The sequence below is a fragment of the Falco biarmicus genome, chromosome 3, assembly GCF_023638135.1.
Source record: "Falco biarmicus isolate bFalBia1 chromosome 3, bFalBia1.pri, whole genome shotgun sequence".
In the NCBI taxonomy this organism is placed as follows: domain Eukaryota; kingdom Metazoa; phylum Chordata; class Aves; order Falconiformes; family Falconidae; genus Falco; species Falco biarmicus.
The window spans coordinates 9,864,262-9,885,306 of NC_079290.1; the positions used below are offsets into that span (position 1 = coordinate 9,864,262).

General features: G+C 36.2%; 1 protein-coding gene across 7 annotated transcripts in view; it reads left to right on the plus strand.

Moving 5' to 3' along the window:
- Window positions 1-21,045, plus strand: part of CDH18 (cadherin 18) — a 337,108-nt gene that overhangs the window by 301,317 nt on the left and 14,746 nt on the right. For 6 of the 7 annotated variants that reach the window (XM_056333161.1, XM_056333167.1, XM_056333164.1 and 3 more), the window contains 2 exons: window positions 4,664-4,785; window positions 11,230-11,347. In XM_056333161.1, coding sequence (XP_056189136.1) covers window positions 4,664-4,785; window positions 11,230-11,347 — 240 coding nt within the window. The remainder of the gene's footprint in view (window positions 1-4,663; window positions 4,786-11,229; window positions 11,348-21,045) is intronic. The other variant, XM_056333168.1, reaches the window with a different exon arrangement.

Consider the following 21,045-nt stretch of genomic DNA (forward strand, 5'->3'; position numbering starts at 1 on the left):
CTTGAGAGTGCTAGATCTGTTTTAAGTCTGCTGCAGTGCTATTATTCTTACTATTGCTCCTGTTGCTACTGCTGCTACTGCTGCTAGCATGATTCAAGAGAAGTGATCAGTACCTTCAGGTCTGTGTTCATCAGTGAGAAGTCAGATTTTTACTGTAAGAAAAAATGAAACAATTTCTAGCCAACTTCAGGTAACAATATTTAAAAGTACCCACTACCTTAATAAAGCAGAATAGAACATTACAGTTATTACTAGAGTCTGCATAATCTTCTCCTTGCCAGTTTATTGCATATACACCATTCTGAATTAAACTTAGTATTTTCTGAATATTACTGCTCTCATTTACATACTAGAAATTGTTTCCTCATTTTAGTTCTGTTTATGTAGTATATTTTATTCTTCCTAGACCTATGTTTAGTCTTCTAATGTGTCAAAACTAGTCATTATTAGAGAAGCGTGATGAGTGCTTCTGCTTCTCTTTTTAAAAATACTGGAATAGATAGATGACTTAACTTCCTAAGTATTGCCTTGCCTTATTAGGTCTCAAAAAGATGTCAAAATAAGAAAAAAAAAAGTTGTTATTGTATTAATTAAGATCAATGTTTAATATTGATGATGCAAAAGCACAGACATTCGTTGTAATCCTACACTAGGTGAACATTTTGTTCTAGGTCACAAAACCATGTAAAATGACTCTTTTTTTTTTTTTTTCTAAAATCCTTCTCTCTAAAAGTAATTCAAGCTGTCTCTGGGTTAAATTATTAACTCAGTTTTCATAATAGTTTAACTATTCCATTCTAACTTAAAAACCAACCAAACAAACATACAAACAAAAAACCCAACCCAACAAACAAACAAAAAGCAAAAAACCAAAACCACAAAAGTGTTGATGTCAGGAATGTTATTCTGAATGTCACTTAGAATTTATGTCAATTTTTTTTCATAAAGCCCATGGGAATTTTGTTAATACAAAAAGGAATTCTCAGACAACAGTTGCTATTAAAAAGCTTTCTTCTTAAATAGGGGTTTTAAAAGTTTGCTCACAGAAATTAATGGAAGAGTAGATTCAAGACCTTAGGCTGCCTGTTGATAGGGACTTCTGTAAGTTTGCAGAGAACTTGCTGGTGGAGGGGTTGATAGTGAAATTGATTCACTTTACAGATATTTAGTATACTTGCAAAAGAACAATTTATTCTGGGAAAAATCTCAAGCATAAGAAAGCAAGTCCCTAATGTAGCTGAATTGGAGCAATATTTCTGCTTCAGTTGCCCCTTAAAACAGTGAGCATTCACTCTGAAAAACCTACTTTTGAGGCACAGTGCTGATGGGACACAGAACGTATCTGGCTGTTTTATAATGCACAGGCCTGAACTGCATGTCAGCACTGGTTATCTTAAAACTGGAAATCTGCCAAACCGCTGCAAGAAATTTGCCTAATTAACAAAAACGTACTACTAAAAGGACCAGGTATTTGAGTGGTTTGGAGACTGCAAGTCAGTTGTACACCCGAAAAAGATTGGAACTTATATTTATTTTATAATAAAACAAGAAAACTGAGCCTAAAAAACCCCAATTTATAAAGCCCTTCTTAATTCATTCTCATTCTCTCCCCCCATTATAAACCATGCTATTGTCTTGCATGTGAATCCATGTAGTTTACGCAATTTGACAAACTTCAAGACTGTTTTGGCAAGTGGTGTTAATACCTTCTCTGTTAGCATTTTGTAGTAGGTAGGCTGTCCATATGGAGATTTGCCTGTAAATGTCAATGATCCTAAGGTAACTGCTTCCAGTTAGTAATGCACTAAGAACTCTTTTGAACTGGAAAAGTATTTATGAATTCTTTGTACTGCAAAGCAGCTGCAGAACACATGAAGGTAAATTCTCTGAATCTCCATAAATTCTCTGTGAAATTAATGCAAATTTAACAGACTAGAGAGCAAGAATGCATTGGGTGGTAGTGACAGGCATACAAGAGGGCACATTCAAGGTGGGGCAGAGGTCTGATACACTGTACTGAAACATGTACCATTTTTTTGCCACACATTGGACTAAAGCATTTGCTTTTCCTTCCCCAGTAGCTATTCCAAACATGCTGGACCTATAGAACAGTTCTCTCAGGTACCCTCTGCCCTGTGCTCTTCCTGTTGTTCTGCTCCCTTCCTCTCAGATGTATTATGCTCCCTTACAGCTTTGAAGGTGGCCCTTCTTTGAGAGGAGACTGGACCAGTGACCTCCAGAAGCCCCTTTCAACTAAGATTTTTCAGTGATCCTGTAATTATCTGATAATCACAACTTTTTTTTTTTTTTTTTTTTTTTTTTTTCCTGGCAAAAGTTTCTTTGGGTCTTCTCAAGTATTAAAATCTTCAGTTCCTTCACTATAGTTTATGAAGCTATGCCCAAATGGATTTATTCATCCTTAACCCTTTACTGTGATCTCTGCCTTCTGTCTCCTTTTTATGCTTTTGTGTGCTCTCTCTTTACCTGCTTTGTGTCCTTTCTTTAATTTATACCACTTCCTAGGTCATGTACCTCACAAACTATGTGAGAGCCTCCCGAACAGAGCCTTGAGAACAAAGCTCCTTTGAACCACAGGTCATCTCTAGATCAACTATTGCTAGGTATCATGTTCAGTAATTGTAAGTAGAGGAGTTTTGGAATTGGATTGTCTGATAACATTGACAGAGGAGGTTACCTACATGAGTTTGTGAGCTGTGTTCCAGTGAGCAGTAAAAATATTCGATCTCGACTGCTTGTGCTGGTCTGCACAATCTCATGAGCTACATCCAGGGGAGGACCAAACATCTTTTTATGTTTGCTCATACTGCAAAGGGTCTCGTGCAGAGGAGATTGCTTTCTTCAGTAATAAAAGTAAAGGTAGAGGAATGGTTCCTTTCTCCCAACTGCTTAGTGAACCGCCAGCTGTCATTCTTCCTCACCTTCACTTTATATATTCTTAGCATTTTAACATTCCTCAAAGTTTTCCACTAAAAATGTTTTCTGGATAGCAATGGAAAGCCTCAGTCTTGCATGAACACAATTAAGAAAGCCTAGTGTAGTCCCTTAGTTCAGTAGTTATAAAGATATTCGTGTTTTGGAGTAAAATGGAAAATATCAATGGTCAAGGAAAAATTCATCAAGAGAATGAATTTTGAAGTCTACAAGTGTTTTCTGAGTGTGTTCTTCTAACTTCTAATGCTAATGTTAATTGGGAATAGAGGTTCCTTTATTATCTACCTTAAGTCTCCCTTTTCTATTGGGTTTTTTAATCTTTCTGTTCCCATTTTATGAGAATAATTGACTAAGTTCCAAAAATGAATTAAAAGCATGAGATGAACTTAGACATATTAGTTAAAAAGAGAATGTGAAAAATCTGAAGAGAACTTCTAAACCCCAGGCTCTTTGACTAGTATACCTGATGAAAATCGAGAAGGATAAATCTCTCACTTTGTCAAAAGAAACTTCAACATTCTCAAATATTCTTTCAGTGGGAGGCTGCATTACTGGTGACTTTGAAGACAAACATGAGTTTTTCAGAATTCTAAGCAGAGGCCATTAAAGGTGTGACAAATCTGAGGCATTTTACAGATGACCCTTTTTGACAGAAACATGATGTGGATTAATTAAGAGCAAAATAACCAAGGGAAATTTTTTTCTTTGAATGAGCACACACAGGGACACGCAGTTTTAAAATGTCAGTCTGTAAGGAATGTAACCCCATTGCTCCATCTTGTTATCTTGTTGCATTTCAAGGAGTGACTTTGCCATCTTCTACTGGTAGTTTCATTTAATTGGTGAAAGTAAAATTAAGTTTGTCATATAACCGATTCATTCTTCTACAGACTTCAGAAGGTGTATGTTAGCTGATTATAAAAAAGTTTGAATATATAATTCTTTCAACAAAAATAAATTTTCTTAGTAATAAGAACAAGGGAGTTACGGATTAAAAAAATAAAATAAAATGTTTTTTTTTTCCCCATTTTATCATGCAAAGTGTATTCTCATTGAAAGGATTCTATTTCTTGTGCTTTTTGAGGGTGAGCTCTCATGAAAGTATAGATCATAGCTTAAGACACTGTTACTTCAACATTGTTTTCTTACTGGCATGTCACTGCTAAAGCAAGACTCATTAACTGCTTTGTGTAACAGCATAATAACTTCTAAGGAAGTGGAACTCAAGCTTGGGAAAGGTTTATATGTGCCTATGCATTCATATTTTCTTATTATTTTGGTATTTTATTCCCAAAACTCTTTAAGGGACTGATAAAAAGCTTTTACTATTTTCCGTATCAGATTTTATTCAATATTGTGATGACACTTTCACATTCATAACAAAGAAATTGACCGTTTCTTAGCACACAGTGTGACAGTATGCAATAACTCCAACCACTTTCTCCTACCTCAGTTCCAGAGTAACTTGCATTTATATTGATATAACAGTGACTTCAAGACTCATTCCATACTTTCCACCATCTTTTTATTTATTTTTGGATATGGTTAATGAACCACAGCGAACAACCACTATTAGCATCTTGCTACCTAAATTTTGGCAGGTGTGTCTAATTCTTACACAGTTATTGTGCTAAGAAACCGTGTTTAAATTGAGGATGTTGTGGAATAGTGAGTGTTTCAAAAGGCTTAATACCCCCTGTGTATTTTGCAGACAATCCTGGGCTAGTGAGCCATGTTCCAGTTGGTGTTAGAATCCTGGACGTCAATGACAACCCTCCAGAACTTGCCAGAGAGTATGATGTAGTGGTCTGTGAGAATGCAAAGCCTGGTCAGGTAACTTTCACACCTATCGTTCTCCCAGTGAGAAACAATTATTACTTCATTTGTTAATGCCACATATGAAAGAAGTTTGATTCAGGGAACACATGTCATAATTCCTTCTGATCTCATTTTTGTATTTCATGTTTTATTCAACTTTTTAATTGAATTAGGCTGAAGGAAGAAGATTTGGAAATTTCTTCAATATATCTCTCTTGTTGCTGCAAAAAAATATCTAAACTATCTTCAGTAGACAGGCAAAACTTTAATTTTGTCAGATAAGTGATGGAGTTTGACAAACCACTATTATGAAGAAAATGTATGAAGCAGATTTAACATCTCTCATCTAAGTGCCGCATGGTAGCAAGGTTTCAAACACACTCACTACAATGTCTGGCTAACATAGCTGCCATCCTCGCTCTACTTGGTGATTGCCGTTGTCTGTACAGTGTCATTATGGAAAAGATGTTGAATAGGTTTTTCACAACTGTTAAGATGGGGAGGGTCAGAACTGAGACTGAATAGCTGAATCACATTCCAGCGACTGCTCCTGTGATCAATAAACTTCATTGCAGTCCATGGTTTGACAATTTTACCAAGTGCTTTTGCTTTAGCAAAAAAAAAAAAAATAAATAAATCTATGTTCATAGATTGAGCTTTTACCCAGCATTCTGTGCTGGTTTTGCGTTGTTAGGTTGTAAGGTGCAGTTGTGAGCTCATATCTTCCATGAGGAATATATTACTAGTAGTAAAGTTTTCTCAGCAAATATGTAAAAGCAGTGTACATAAATGCATAGTGGCATATTTCTGGTTTTAGTGTTGAGACTATATAAATGCTGTTCTTTGTTGGACTGCAGGCTGACCAAAATTATCTTCTCTAACAGTGGCCAAAAGCTGACACCTGAGAGTATAAGAACATGGCAAGCGTGTTTGATACTTACCCCAAGTACTTGCACAGATTATTTCCTATCCAAACATGGTTTCTGGTTTTAATAATCCTTTAATAACCATCGCATATGAATCTGTCTAACTTTTCCTAATAAACATAAACTTTTGATGTATACTACCTCATGCATCAAGGAATTTTGCAGTTTAATTCCATGTTTCAGAAAGACCTAGCATCTTCTTTCTTTTTTTCCACTTTTTTTTAATCTTCCCATGCTGTCTTCAATCAATATTTACCAGTTCTTGTGTTGGGGCTGGGGGGAGGGAGAGAGAGAGATAGGGAGCAGTTGATCCCCATTTATTATCTCTGTGCCATTCATAAATCTCTAGCACATTGCTCCTCAGCCATCTCTTGTCCAGACTGAAAAGTCCTACTTAACTTGGACAAGCTGTGATAAAAAGCCCTTTTAGACTTTTGATCATTTATCTTCCTCTCCTCTAAACTTTCTCCAACTCCTCTCTATTCACCTTGAGATGGGGAATCATGATTCAGGATGCAGGTATGCCGTGGTTTATAATTCTTATCATAGTTCATGCTTCACAGTATATGAGGATCTCTGCTTTGTTCTCTATTCCTTTCCTAGCAATTTCTAACAGTGGCTTTGCTTTTTAACCACTAGTAAGCACTGAACGCAAAAAACCTGCCTGCCATAACGCCAGTATCATTAGAAGTAATGGTCGGCTCATGATCGTCGTCATGTATGTGAAGTTAAGACTTTATGTCTATGTATTTTGAATTTCACCTGGGTTTTTATTGCCTGGCTACTGAGTATTGGAAGGTCTTTAGTGCCAGCTCTTCCTCTTTTCTTCCTTGAACAACTCAGTATCATAAGTCAATTTGGTGGCCTGATTATTCACAGTCTTTATAAGCTGTTAATTGTTACACTGACCAGCAAGTGGCCTAGCATAAATCTGTGTGGAACAGGAAATCTCTGTGACTTCCTCTTCGGGTGGAACAGACCATTTACAGGAGAGACCCTGTTTTCTGTCTTTTGAGCAATTACCTGTGCTGGGACCTTCCCTCCTATCTCATGACTGCATAGTTTTCCTCAGTGCTGTTAGTGAGACACCTTACTCAAAGCTTTTGAAAATCTAAGTAGGTCTGTCTATCAACTGAATATCTCTAACTAACATGCTTATTAAACTAAAAATAATGTTCTGAACACCTCAAATCAAGCCAAATACAGAAGAATTAAAACTTTTAAAGGACTAATTAAAAAAAATAACATCTCTTAAGCATTTATTGCGATTTGCAATTGCTTTCAACATAATCTGATATTTTTAAAATTACATGATTTAACAATCATTGTTAAAATGTTATAATTAATAATAAGCTAAAGCATGCAGTGGAGCTAGCACAGAAATTCTCTGTTTGATGGGGCTGTTGCTGTTGGTGAGTAGCTAATGTTTCTTATTAGGAAAGTTTTAACTCTCCAGTAATAGCTCTCCAAATGGAATTTGAGTGAGATATTTAAAGGATAAAAAAATTTTACTGTAAAAGCATTTGCTCCTGATTTGGGTCAGTGTTGTATTTCTCTCTGAGCTACTGTTGCAAGTGAATGACTCCTGGCCTCTAGCATTGCAGTTTAACAGCCAAGATTACCACTAGCATGAAGGACTCTACAAGCAGCAGTTTAATATGGAAGGCTGGATCAGCATGCTGTTGTATTCTTAAACTAACAGGACTCCCTTACATACATGAAATACACTAATTTTTATTTGCATTGCACAACAAGGCTTCAGAAAAGATTGTGGTACCATTGCACTGTACAAAAAAGCAAAACTAAAAACAAAACACAAAAGTACATGGCACTTACTCAGAAGATCTTACTATCTAGTTTAAAAAAGAAAATTACAATGTTCAACAAATATTAAGGAGGGACAAATAAACAAGGATTACAGAACAAGACAAGTGTTCCATATTCTAAAAAGCATGCCCAGCTGGATGGTTTTGAATCACTGAAAAGGCAGTATTTAGCCTGAGTTATCTGTCATCTTGTGAGAATGATTCATAAGATTTATCACTAAAGAACAAGTTCTGTCAGATACTGCCAGGCACTTTTGCTTGACTAGTGCTTTGAGACTGGGATCTAGCCCTGCATGACTTGCGGGAGTACGTACTTCATTCCTCAGCACATCTGTTTTGAATTAATTGTATGCAAGATAAACTAACCAATACTTCCTCATTGGAAGCCTTTTTGTGTTTGCTTGTTTGTTTTCAGAAGAGGCTTCTATGGAAAGAAATTACAGTACCATTTAATTGCACAGCCTCTATCTCCTGCTTCTTTTTACCTCCGCAGCTCAATTTATTTACTTTAAAAAACCCAAGAAAACCCAACAAAAAACAATAAAACTTAAGGAACTAAGTGCTTAAAGGAACCCCTCTAAGGAATGTCGAACAGAAAATGCTTGTGAGAAGATGGTAATTTCCACACTGCAGTGACAGCTTTAGTCCCGTAGCAGTCAACTTGTTGAGAAGATACACTAAGTGTCTCCAGCAGCTTCCAGGTGATTGCCTGGTAGATACTGTATATTAAAGTAGATAAAGCAGCTGTGATTTGATCTTAGATGGCATTCAGACATGGAGAACTCTTGACTTAGAAATGTACTGATTTTGTGAATGATTGTGAAATTTAGCCAATGTAGGAAAAGAAAATTCTGCCATCTTCCACAAAATGAACTTGTAAATTAAATTTTCCTTTTCTTTAAATGCAACTTCTTAAAATGCTTTGTTCTGGAAAGTGAAGGAGTGAATCATTGACAGTTTTCTGAATGTTTCAGTGTTTGTCCTGGCAGAGTATAAACGTATTAAAATAGGTTAGATTAAAATCTAACTATAACTGTTAGCCATAGTCACTATATCTCTCCAAAGATAACATTTTTTCTGGGTGTTTTTCAGAGGAGTAATAGAAGAAGTTGTGATAGCGGTGAAATGTCATTTTCCTGACACTATCCATCACTGTAAATTAACACACAGGTGTGTATATGTGTACACACTGTACACACATGCACACACACACACAAACACAAACAACTTTTGTAGAATCAGGGTGTATAAATATTGCGCTTCCAACATGAGCTACCTCACTCTGGATGCTGTTATTTCTGATAGTCAAAGGAAATCAATGTTAGCTGGCAGGGAATGCCTCTGCTATAAGCTTTTTGTGTGTATATTTACTTGTTTATTGATTCACTTCTGAAAAGGATCTGAGTAGAATTTAGCACCTGCTGTCTATCGGCTTCAATTAGCTCTCCTCTGTTCTTGAAACTCTCTCTTTTCTTACTAACTCTTCCCTTTAAATAATAGCGTAATCCTTTAGTTTCATTGCTGCACTGCTGTGGACTGAGCTTTACAGCAGCTGAGGTGCTATGTTTAAATTTTTATTTTAAACAGCTTTGGTAAGGTGCATGTTAATGTCTGCTGATAGACCATTAATTAGTTAACCTATTAGTTAGAAAGGTGTTAACAGTACATTTGGGTGTCAAGAGGACACACTTGTTCCTCACCTCTGAATGAATGTCTTTTAGAAATCTTTTCCTTAGAAAGCAAGAGCCGTTTCTGAAGGAGTGTGAACTTTGTATAAAGATGTATCTGTCAAAAATATTTTGACCTGTGCTATTACACATACAGTGTCTATTTTCCACATGGAAAACTATGATTTCTGTACCATCTGGTGCTATACTTTTTACATACATTGATGAATTCAGGGGATGTAGACAGTATGTTTTGTTAAGATTTAAAATTAGTTTTAAAACCAAATAAATCTCAAACCAGTCTTGTGGCACTGAGGCCTTGATCAAAGGTATTTTTGTTGCAAAATGGCATGTTCTTGAAGCAAGATTCTGTGAAAGTTTTATGTAAGAGGGCAACAAGACAGCAACAGGACAGAAGTTTTATCTACTAGGCTGTCAAATAAAAGCTGAAGATGCATGGCACAATGTTATATTTGATAAACAGCACTGTGGATTTGTAAACAATACTTAATACATTAGTATATTTTTAAATGTCTTAACTGAATTTTTTGCAGTTATGCGCAGTATTTTACAGTATTTTTAGTATTTGAGTAATTATAGAAACAATCTTTTGAAAATATTCTTCCATCAACTTTTTTTTTTTTTTTTAATGTTACTTTGCCTCATAGCATTTCAACATTATTAAGTAATCTATAGCTAAGGTAATCTTATATTTCTGTTTTATATGGCAGTTGTTTTAATAACAAATTATAACACCTTTCCAAAATCCATTAGAGAACAAGTAGCTTTTGCTGAACTCCTTCACCCATATTGCCATGACTGATAAACTACATGATTATAGATGTTTCAGGTTTATCTTATTCTGCTTCAGTTCAGCAAAAAAGTATTACAACAGGTTTTTAAAATATTCTCTGCAATTATTCATCAGTATTGTTAATTCTCTCAGGTGTGTATAGTCAATATAAAGTTCTGTATTGTATAAGGACAATGGAACAAGCACTGTACTCTGTTGGCTTTAAAATGTATTTGTTTTGCCTCTTTTATGTGAATGGAGGTAGAGAACTGTGTGCTGTCTTTTAAAACAGACCATACAACTTGAGCCCACACTGTTTATGCTTAAGTTTCAGTCCAGACAGACTGCAGCTCAACACTGCACAGAAAAATTCTCATGAAAAAAGCACTTTCCCTCTGCCTTTTGCGTTTCCCTCAGGATATCTATCAGCTCTGTGCAGCAGTCTGTGTGGGCTTCACTGCCTATATCACAAGAACGACTTTTTATGAAATTCTACTATAGCACTTGAGCTTCCAGACCCAGCATGAAAATGAAAGCAGAGGTAGAATTATTGCTTGGTCACACATTCCAAAAGCTTAGCTCAGTTTTAGTAGAAAGTAAATTTTAAAAACCACTAGGGCTTTTGAATGCAAAGGTCCCACCTTTCAAAATTCCTCTGCTATACATGGTTGCTACACCTAATTCTGTTCCTTTTGACCAAACAAAACTAAACCCAGGAGTGGCTGCTGTTCTTCCTCTTCTGTTCTGCAGCTATTTAAAACTGATTCATAGCAGGAGTTTTAAACAGAGAGCTGGTATTATACACCTTCCATTTTGGTTAAACGTTTATTTTTGCTAACCGATACTGAAGTGTATCCAATTATCAGGGTGGCAAGCAGGTGATGCTCCTCATAGACCATCCTGGTTCAGGCTGAATTGTCGCTCTGTAGAAACAGATATGTAGGTGAAACTGTAATTGTGAAAGCCACCAGGATGCCACACAGATGGTGAAAATCTCCGTACCAAGTCCTGGCCATACCAGAATGTCAGAAAGTATAGATGCTTTAGATGCTTCTACCAGGCTCTGAAGTGTGGTTGCGAAAGTGTTCCATGCTAGAGAAATCAGGGTAATGGCCCAGTCATTGGTCGAATTTAGCAGCAGTCAAGTAGAATATTGAAATAAGCCAAGTTTGAACATCCTGCTGAGGTCAGGCACTATTTGGGTCAACTTCAAATTTCAACACATTCACTGTTAATTTTTATTTCAGGTAATTCAGACTATCACTGCAACTGACAAAGATAACTCTGCAAATGGGGCAAGATTCCATTTTTCCCTTGATGAAGGGCTTTCTTTGAATCCCAACTTTACTCTAAGGGACAATGAAGGTAAATCAAACTCACAAATCTCAAAGAAATGGGTCTCTGTTTCATCTGGGATGTCTCTTCGAACAGTACTATTTCCATACGTTCCTCAGAAGAAGGGGAAAAGTGTAATCTGTCACCATAGAACAGGCTTATATCAAGGACATGGTGTATAACATATATTGCAAACTATGAGTAATCAGATACTGCATTTTATTTTTATATTGCATTTTATTTCAGAATGTATACTTCATACATTCAGGAATGTTTTTAAAAAGTGGATTCATGAAAAAAGATGTTGGCAATTTGATCTATTTCTAGGTGAATAGCACTGAGTGGGTAGTGTCAAGGTTGTTGCCGGTTATTGCTTAAAGGAGAAAGTAAGAATTTAAGGGGCATAAAAAAAGTTGAATTTCATGCTTACTTTTACAGACATGATACCAAGAGCATCATTGCTTCCTGGATGATAGTCTATCATTTCATGCCCTTCCTAATAAAGTGTGCATAAAAAATACTATCAGAAATTCATAGCAGATAGGCCCAGAAGGAAAAGGGCCTTTAGAGTCACCCAGCCAAGTGGTTTTGAACATTTCTTGAATCAAAGAACCACCCAGCCTTTCAAAAAAAAAACCCCAGATCAGCCTTACTCTTCGTTGAGTATTGTTTCATGGTTTCCATTTTGCAGCCTGATGAAAATGAGAGTAAACTTTTTACTACTTATCTGTAGCTTTTCGCCTGACCTTTTGTGTGTGTCTGTGTTGTGGTTTTGTTTGTTTGTGTGCATGTGTGGAAGTGCCAGGGCTTGGCTTTATTTTACAGTTGTTTTTTTGCACTAGTGCCGTGGAAAGCATTCTGAATTCTTACAGATCACTACTCATCTGTAATGGCTGAAAAGCATTAACTCCATCGTTGGTACATATGGTACATACAGGGTTAAGTAAAGCATTCTTCACCAATATTTTTTATCTGTTTATAAAACCTTTCAGGGAAGGTGACTGCATAATCTTCCTAAAGAATCTGTTCCAATGTTTAACTAACAGCAGAAAAAAAAAATCATGTCATGCTATTTATTCAGACTAGATTCATGGCCTTCATATTCTGGTTCCAAAAGTGATCAGTCCAATATGTATCAAAATTTAATGTATTAAACATATTAAAAATATTCTTTAAGTGATGACTCCAGCACTTTCCCAGATTACTATATCAATTCCATTCAGATCATGATGGAGTGTTATAGCAAAAGCCAGAGGATTTTTCCTGAAATAAAGGAAGTGTACTGTTGTGTATTTTTGTATTTGCGTCTAAGAGTAAGATAAACTCATCGAGTACTGGGCAGTGGTCTCATGCGGGAGACCATGGCCACGTTCATCTCAATAGAAGAAACTTACATCAAGACATGCTTTTGAATAATTTTTATTAAAATCGTGGTTCATGATGAAGTAGATATTTTATGGTTTTGAACATGTTTTAATTGGGATCTATACTATATGTGTTTATAACAAGTGGAAAATTTAGTTTTATAATTTAAGGACTGCATGTCAGCATAAGTTATCTACTTACACAGCTTTATAGGAGGGTGAGAACTTTTCATAACTCTCTTATGTGGCAGTGTCACACTTTGGATATAAGTATGCAGCAGTAAATGCTTGCTGCTTTCTTATTACCCCCCTGAGAGCAGTGAGCAGTGACTTTACCACCAACAGCAGAAGACAGTGTTTGGACTATCCTGAGTTGGATTTGGTACCAGAAGGTAGGGGAAGGAACTGGGAAAGGTGTCCTTTTAAGGTAGAGGCCTGTTGTGCATTATGTTTTTATTTCACCTAAGGAGATAAAAAAATTAAGTATGCATTTCCAGTAGCATCTTGCATAAAACTTCTACACATACAGAGACTTCAGAAACACAGCTTCAAATTTGCCCATGCAATTAATACAAGTTTAACTCAAATCATAACAAGAAATTTATCTTAAAAAGCAAAGCATCGTCACTGTTTTGCTCGACACATGACTGTTTGATTGTACTGTTTAAACACAGCCCTTTGTTGGGAACTTTTCTTTGTGATACCATCTATATGTAAAATATCAATGGGACACCTATAAAGTGCATTCACAATATCCAGTTCTCTAGCATTTACAACTTTCATCATTATCATCTATTTCTATTCAGAAATGGAATTTCTGTTAATTTTTGGTCTAGAAAATATCTGAGAGATGGTGGTCAGAAGAGGCTTTTCTTATGTCTGTGACAAGTTTGCACTTTTGAAAACTCATGGGTTTGACCGTTAGCTGTTAAAATAATCAGAATGCCCTTAACACAAGACAGCCGCTATTTTTACCTTTGAATTTAATAATTCTGTGAAGGCTGGTATTCTTGGAGGGTTACAGTTATTTGTTATGTTATGTTTCTTTAAAGAAAAAAAAAATACAGCAGTTACCTTAAGAGAGTTTTCAATAATGTTTTGCAGAATGATAAAAATCTTGATGTCATGTTGAAAGTGGTAGTCAGTGGTAGCTGTATCTGTCACTGCAAAGCTAAATTTCTCTTGCAGTCATTTTTGTATCTAGTCATCCTCTCCCTTTATTTCTTCAGGAAAATGGATTAATTTCACAAAAATCTCAGTAGGTATTTTCTTCCCTTGTTTTCATAACTGAGAACAACAGAATTCTGCTCTTTGAGCCCAAATACACTGTTACGTGAATGTTCCCCTCCTCCATGATCATCAATAGAGCGACAAGATCAAAAGACTCTACAACAGTGAATTGGGTCTTTAAATATTAACATTTATATCTATGCACTTTGACTGAAATCTAGAGAACTTGCAGAAGATTCTGTAATTTGTCCATACCTACCTGTATAGACTGCAGCAATATACAATCTCAGCATGTGTATGATTCAGGTTAATAAAATTCTCTATCTTCAGCAGAGGAAACAGCTATTAAAGCATCAGTCCAGATAGTTGATCATATGACAAGTGAAACTTTTTATCTCCTGGGCCTCAGCTTGTGCTTTTACTCAGTGACAATCCACAATGTTAAAGCTCCAGCCTTTGAATGTGTACCCTCATAATGCAGAGCTTAAAACCCTCAGGGAAATGTAGGTCAGGAGACAGCCACCGGGCTATATGAAATACACAGTCCAGCAGAACCTGCTGCTTGGATCACCTTCTGTATTCTGCTGGTATTTACATTTTTTCATTTAAAAAACAAAACCAGAAAAAAACAGACTACGATACTTTTTTTCCCTACTGGCTAGATTCTTAAGCTACAGTTGATTATTGTTATTTGAGGTTTTCTTGTATATGACAAAGTACTATTCAGAGGGACTAAATACTTAAAGAGTATGAACAAGAAAGAGCACAGCCAACAAAATGATGCACTATCTGTACACATGTAAGCAAGACGGAAGAGCTGCAATAGAATTTCTTTGCTATACAAGGAAGACACGTTAAGTTGTAATAATTTCCTGCAATTTTAGAAAGCAAACCCAGGGAAAAAGCCTTTTTGTTTGGGAATTGTACTTATGAAGGCTTTTCATTGAAAACAGGGCTGTTTGCAATTTATTCTATCCAGAAGAATGTTGCAATTTCTATTAAAACCTGAGAAGCCAAACACTTTTTTTTTTATCTGGAGATTCTCTTATGTTGCATTTCACATGCTAAGTAACTCAGCTCATTGTTATCTGTGTTCTTCTTACTTTGTTTTTTAGGATGTTATCATAGATAATTTTTTTAATGTTTTTTTCACTTTTGTGAAATATCTCAAATTTACATTTTTTTTGCCTAATCAGAAATATGTTCTTTTGGATGTTTTATTAAAAACTTGCCAGGGCAATATGAAACTAAAACCACCTTCTGTTGGGGAATCAGAGGAAAAATGAAAGAACTTCTTCCCAATAGAGCTGCCTCTGAGTACTGAGTTTTTAAAATTAGACATTTTTATCCTGAAAGGATCATAATAGTTTTCCAGATCCTTAAAGAATCAATATATTTGTCAAAATTTGTTAGCTTGATGAAAATGCATGTGAGCATATGTCATTGTTATGATATCCCCAACCGTTTATATATAGATACACATATTTGCATAAGCTATTTCTCTGTGAGTTTAAAAAATCCATTGCCTCTTTCTGCCTGTTTAGTTCCCTGTTAAAGACCTCTTTCAGATGTTACGCAGCAATTTTCAGGGACCTGGCAAAAGACTGAACCCTTAGAGAATAGTGCATGTAGGTGCAGGAGAACATTTATGAATTGTATGCACTGTAAAGCACTGTTTTTCCACTGGTATTTTTTGTCACACAATGTACAGTATACCGTGGATGCTCCATTGGGTATTGTAAATTTCCTGGACCGTAAGTGTTTGTGCAGAGACTGTGCACATTCACTCAACAGCCCCAATACGATTTGTACATTCTCTAACTGTAATAAATTGAGACGGTCAACTTCTAAAAGTAGACAGAGTTTACCTTACTTGCAAGGAAGAACAACTCCCTAGAGAACGCTTAGCATTTTTTCTCCTCTCCTTTTATTTCTTCAGGACAGAGGTTTCATTTCACAAAAATATTTGCAGTTTTATTTTTTCCCTCTGCTCACTTTTCTCAAAGATCTGGCCCTTTGAAAATTACCCATTGCTGGAGAATGTTGTGGAGTTGGAACAAAGGTAGGACATTTTTCTGATACTATCCTTTTGGATATTCCTTTTTCTTAATGTTAAGCCGCAAGATACTTTAATACCCACAGAAGTAGAGACCTAGTTTACTATAAAATCTGGAGCACAATTAGTTCAGTGGCATCTGTATAAAATGAAATTTGTAATGTGTTCATCCACCCATGCCTGTGATGCAAATTAACGTTTTTCTTGTGTCACAGATCAAAAATGAGTAAAACCAAAATCAATTTTACTTGGCATTGCTGTTATTTAGGAAGAGACCAACATCCAGAGAGTATTTCACCCAGCATGAATTTCCGTGCAGAAGTTTCTGTTTAACTGTCTTCCCTGACATGTGCAAAATTCTCTCCAACCATATTGCAGAAGACATCTGTAGCAGGCCAGACTTCTGGGCTTTAAAGTTGCAAATAAACATGCCAGATCGTGACAATGTCTAAGTTCCTTTAGAGTGTCTGGTGGTGTCAAAAAAAGATCAGGTTGAAACCCCCTGGTTTGCAGCCCAACATGAGCAGGAAACAGCTACGTATTTTCCTGCCTTCATTTACATCAGGGTGGCATCCTGGCTCTGGTTATGTAGTATTGCAAGTTACTACTGCCCTTCCATGAAATTTCATCCTGTAAAGACTACAAGTTGTAACTTGGGAAAAATGGTATCTGAGAAAGCGCAAAGTTAGCATTATGCATGGTGACTGTAAGTACAGCCCATAGAAATGCTGTTACTCTAAACGGGTTGAATGCCTGAGCAGGTTTTATCACATAATCAGCGTATGAAGATAAAAAAGGAATTGTACCATGAGTACAAAGGATATGAAACCGTGACTAGCTACCATAGAGGGAGGCATTTTTCTTCCTCAGACCTCTGCAACATCTTTTGATCATTTTTTCATTGGAGAAAGTTCTATCATTTAAAAAAGATTGATCTGATAGTTAAGTTACAGCATAGCGTATAGGTTCTTCATGCATTTCTTTCCAGTGCTGTTACCTGCTGGTGTTTTACAAACAAGTGCATAAGCAAATAACTGTGTTTCAGACCAAAAAGTCTTCTATGTTGCTTTTAATTTTTGCTACTCCCTGAACTAGAAATTGGCGAGAGCTTTTTGCCCGTTGGCAATAGCTTTGAAATTAGCACAAAAGAAAATAATTTACAAGAGTTATCGGTAAAGAAATTAAACAGATATGCCTATCAATATAGTGCCACATAAACAAACAAACTGGTCTGACTTTAGAAGTATAAGAAATGCAAATCATTCCAGTGTACTTTCATTGGGTTTAGTTAGTTATGACTTCTCAGAAAATTTATAGAAGTTGAACTGCTGATATAAGCAGAGCTGAAAATTAAGACCTCTTGAGCTATAAAAAGGTTTTTACTCTATTTTTTGCTTCCATTTCTCTTGTGTCTACCTGTAATGCATAAAATGTCAAAGGAATTCTCAAATTGTGAATAATAAATGAGTATCCTCCAGAGTGCTCCGGTAGTCACCTTCCATGGTGTTTTCATTGTATCTCAGCTGTCTTGATTTTCCTATGCCCTCTTTTGTTACAAAGCTATGTAAAAAAGGCAGAGATGACAGAAAGAGGAATGCGATAAAGCCTTGTATAAAGCGTGCAGTCTGGCTTAACAAACTACATCTTCGGAGTGTGAAGAGCTGCTGTGTTAGAGCTGTGCAGAATTTCCCATGTGTAACCTCAAATTCACTTGAGATGAATCTGAAGTTCTAATTGCCGTATTTGCAAAGCACAGCCCAAATATGAGAAAGTTTAGATCATGAAATGGGGCAATGTGTGCCACAAGGAACCGGATAAATTTTCTTTCCCTATGCTGGAGCTGTTAATTTCCCTTAGCAGTCAGCCCTTTCATCTCCAGGGAGTCCTAGTTCTTATCGTATTTCTCAGAGGTGAAGTTTACAGTTTAAATATTTTGAGATAAAAAGGCCTTGCCTTCCAGGTCTAGAAGAGTCAGATTTGTTGTTTTCATCATCCTAGTGCTACTGCTGCTGTCCTATACACTTGTCTTCCCTGTCTATCTGCTGTATCTGTTTTCAGGTATCAAAGGAGTTTCTCAATCCATGACCCCTGTCCTCCCTTTCAATCTAGTTTTATTGCTGTAACTTTCCCACCTCCTCAGTAAACGCTTGCGTACATCATCAGCATCAGTCTTCATACTTGACTGCCTGTAGCTTTTACAGTTTCTGGGATTTTTTTGGTTTCATACTAAGGTCCTTCTCTTAAAAGTTCTGCCTTTTTAGCTTCTCTCTCAATGGGTCCTCCAATAGTTTTTGATAAGGAATGTAAACAATAAAAACATGGAAGCTTAGAACATCAGAACAGCTGTGAGGATGCAGTTAGTGCTGTATATTGGCTAAATTTTTATTATCCATTTTGTTGAACCTTTACATACATTTATCCTCAAGAATAGAGCTCTGACTAGAACATTAGAGACATGATTTCTGTATTATGCCGATGTCATTAGCTTTGATCATCTTCCACGATCCTTGATTCTCAGTGATCTTTGGAAAATCACTTCTTAGACACAGTTTCCTTCTCTGTTAAAATGTTAGAGATCTAAGTTGTAAAATATTCTAAACAACTTAATGAAAAAGAGTAGTACTTGAGGGCTGAGTTACTTTCCAGTGACTGACTTATATGTACACACAGGCATACACAAAGAGTTACTGTATCTGACTCTAATAGTGAAAGTAATAGTGAGAATTAAAACCTCTGATGCTATTGGGAACTAAAAATTTCCATGTCAGTGTCTTAAGAGAGTTATGGTCATACTTTTTATTTTCATTCAAATTTCTGAAATTGCATTGAAGGAAAAGCTTTACATTTGTTTTTTGAGAATGCTTATAATTGCGTATGTTGTTAGAGAATCTCCTGCTATGTGTCATGTAACACCTGTTTCTACAGAAATCTATTTACTACTCAAGAGAATACAACCAAGATAAATTCACCGTGGCAAATTTTTGAAATTAAAAATTTGAATCTGGCTTCTTCTTTGCCTAAAATTATGCCTTATACTAATATTTAGTTTTATGATGTTAAAGATATAAGAAAAACAATTTAATGTTAAATAAACAAATACAATGCTAAAATAAAAAAATGCCTGTTTTTTCAATCTGTACTTATTTTGTGTGGTATAAAAATGTCAGTTCATTGTTTGGCAAGACCTTCCACCCCAGAGAAGTGTGGTTTAATTATAGCTCTTCTGATTTTATTTTTTTTTTTTACTGGAACATTTGAATTATTTACTTTGTCTGTGTTGTCATTTTGGTATTTTCTTTGTATTTTTCTCACAGTGTTTATTTATCATCCTTACAATTTTTCCCCCATCTGTCCACAGTTAGCCTTATAGCATACATGCTCACATGTCAATGCCCTTTCCTTTACGTCTTCACCAGTAGTCTGTGCTTAAATCATTTCATTACTGCTAGGTTACTGCTCAGGAATCCTCAGTTTGTCTTCATTATATTTGGTCTCTGATGCTTTTCTTTTCAGCCAGCATTTTCATCGCTGCTTCTGTAGCTGTATGGTGATACTGGATCCTTCACTCTTTTTTAGATTTATGCCAGAGAATGAAAGGAAGAAGTTACTCATTCCTGCTCAGATTTGAATACTGGGTCTTCTTTGGGTATAAGCCCAGGAAGATTCACATGGACAAAGTTTTGTAGGATTTTCTTACTTACATGAACAAAGTACCCGAACTGAAGAGTTTGGGGCTTCTAGACACTAACAGAAAATAGAGTATTAAGCAGAAGTGAAAGACTGTTCTGATTATTAGTAATAACACTTCATGTCACCTTTTGAATTTAGCAGTATAAGATCTGTGATGTTTTTCCTTTGGGATGAGAGACATGAGAGTTTTTAATACTAATGCTTTGCTCATGGAGATAGTGTTACTACCAACAGGGAATTACATTTCAAGTTGAGTTCTTCAACATATCCTTCGGTTTTTAAGGTATTATTTCTGGATAACTTTGTTGTGTGATCGTCATCATCTCATTTGTTGTAACTTGAAATATAATTCTCCTTAAAACTGTCACTTCTTCGAAATTGCTTTCTCTTTCTGTGCCAAAAAGTGCATATGGGCAGTGTTGTACTTCTCTAATGACTTCAATGGGATTTTTAGGTGACCACACAGACTTGTTTATTGTGGCAGTATTGTTGCTGAGAAAAAAGAACAGCAATCCACAATAAAACAGGACTATGACTGTTCTCTTGCAATGAAGCTCAATAACCCAGGCTGTGTACGTTACATAGCGCTTGGCCTTGTACCTCCTCTGGACCCTGTGTAGTACCCGATGGAGCTCAGCTTTTATTATAATTTTTTTTTTCTCTTCTGAATTTATGAAATAATGTTGAAGTTGTATTGCAACCCAAAAGAGCGGGGTTAGCATGTCACAAAAGGAAGTTATGGGCTGCAGAGTGTGTAGCGCACAAGGTCGTGTAGGGACGTTAAAGGATCTACAGGCTGTTCGAATGATGTTGAAGCACTGTGTAAAATAGAGGGAGACAAACCTGGTGCACTCTTGTCCATACTGCCTGCTGGGAAGGGTCTTGGTGTATGTCATTAACTCTGACTGCGGTTGCGCGTTACGTGAGAGAGTCCTAGTTGGCTCAGACATACAAAATACCAAGGAGAGTGCTAAACTTCAGCAGTGTGAACAGTTGGTGTTCCAGGGATCACGCTTGCTCCCCAGCCTTGTTTTGTTTAACAACCTGCAACTGCAGAAGATAAAAAGAGAAATTGTTAGAGAAGAGCCCTGCTAATAATCTGTAATAAGTTGCATTTCAAGGAAGGAAAGCAATCATACACTGGATTCTGAACAGCTAGAAAGTCAGTGGAGTTTTTCGTGCATATGGAGGAAGTGGTGATGAAGCTTGTTTCCTAATGTAGAAAGGCAGAAGCAGCAGACATCACCTCATATATATATACTGCAAACATTAACTCCTTTTTATGGAAAATATGTATTCATTTGAAATTCCATACTAATCACAGATATGTGAGGTTTTTTTCTGCTTTTGGGCTGTATCTAGAGCTCAATCTGCCATTGCTTTGGCAG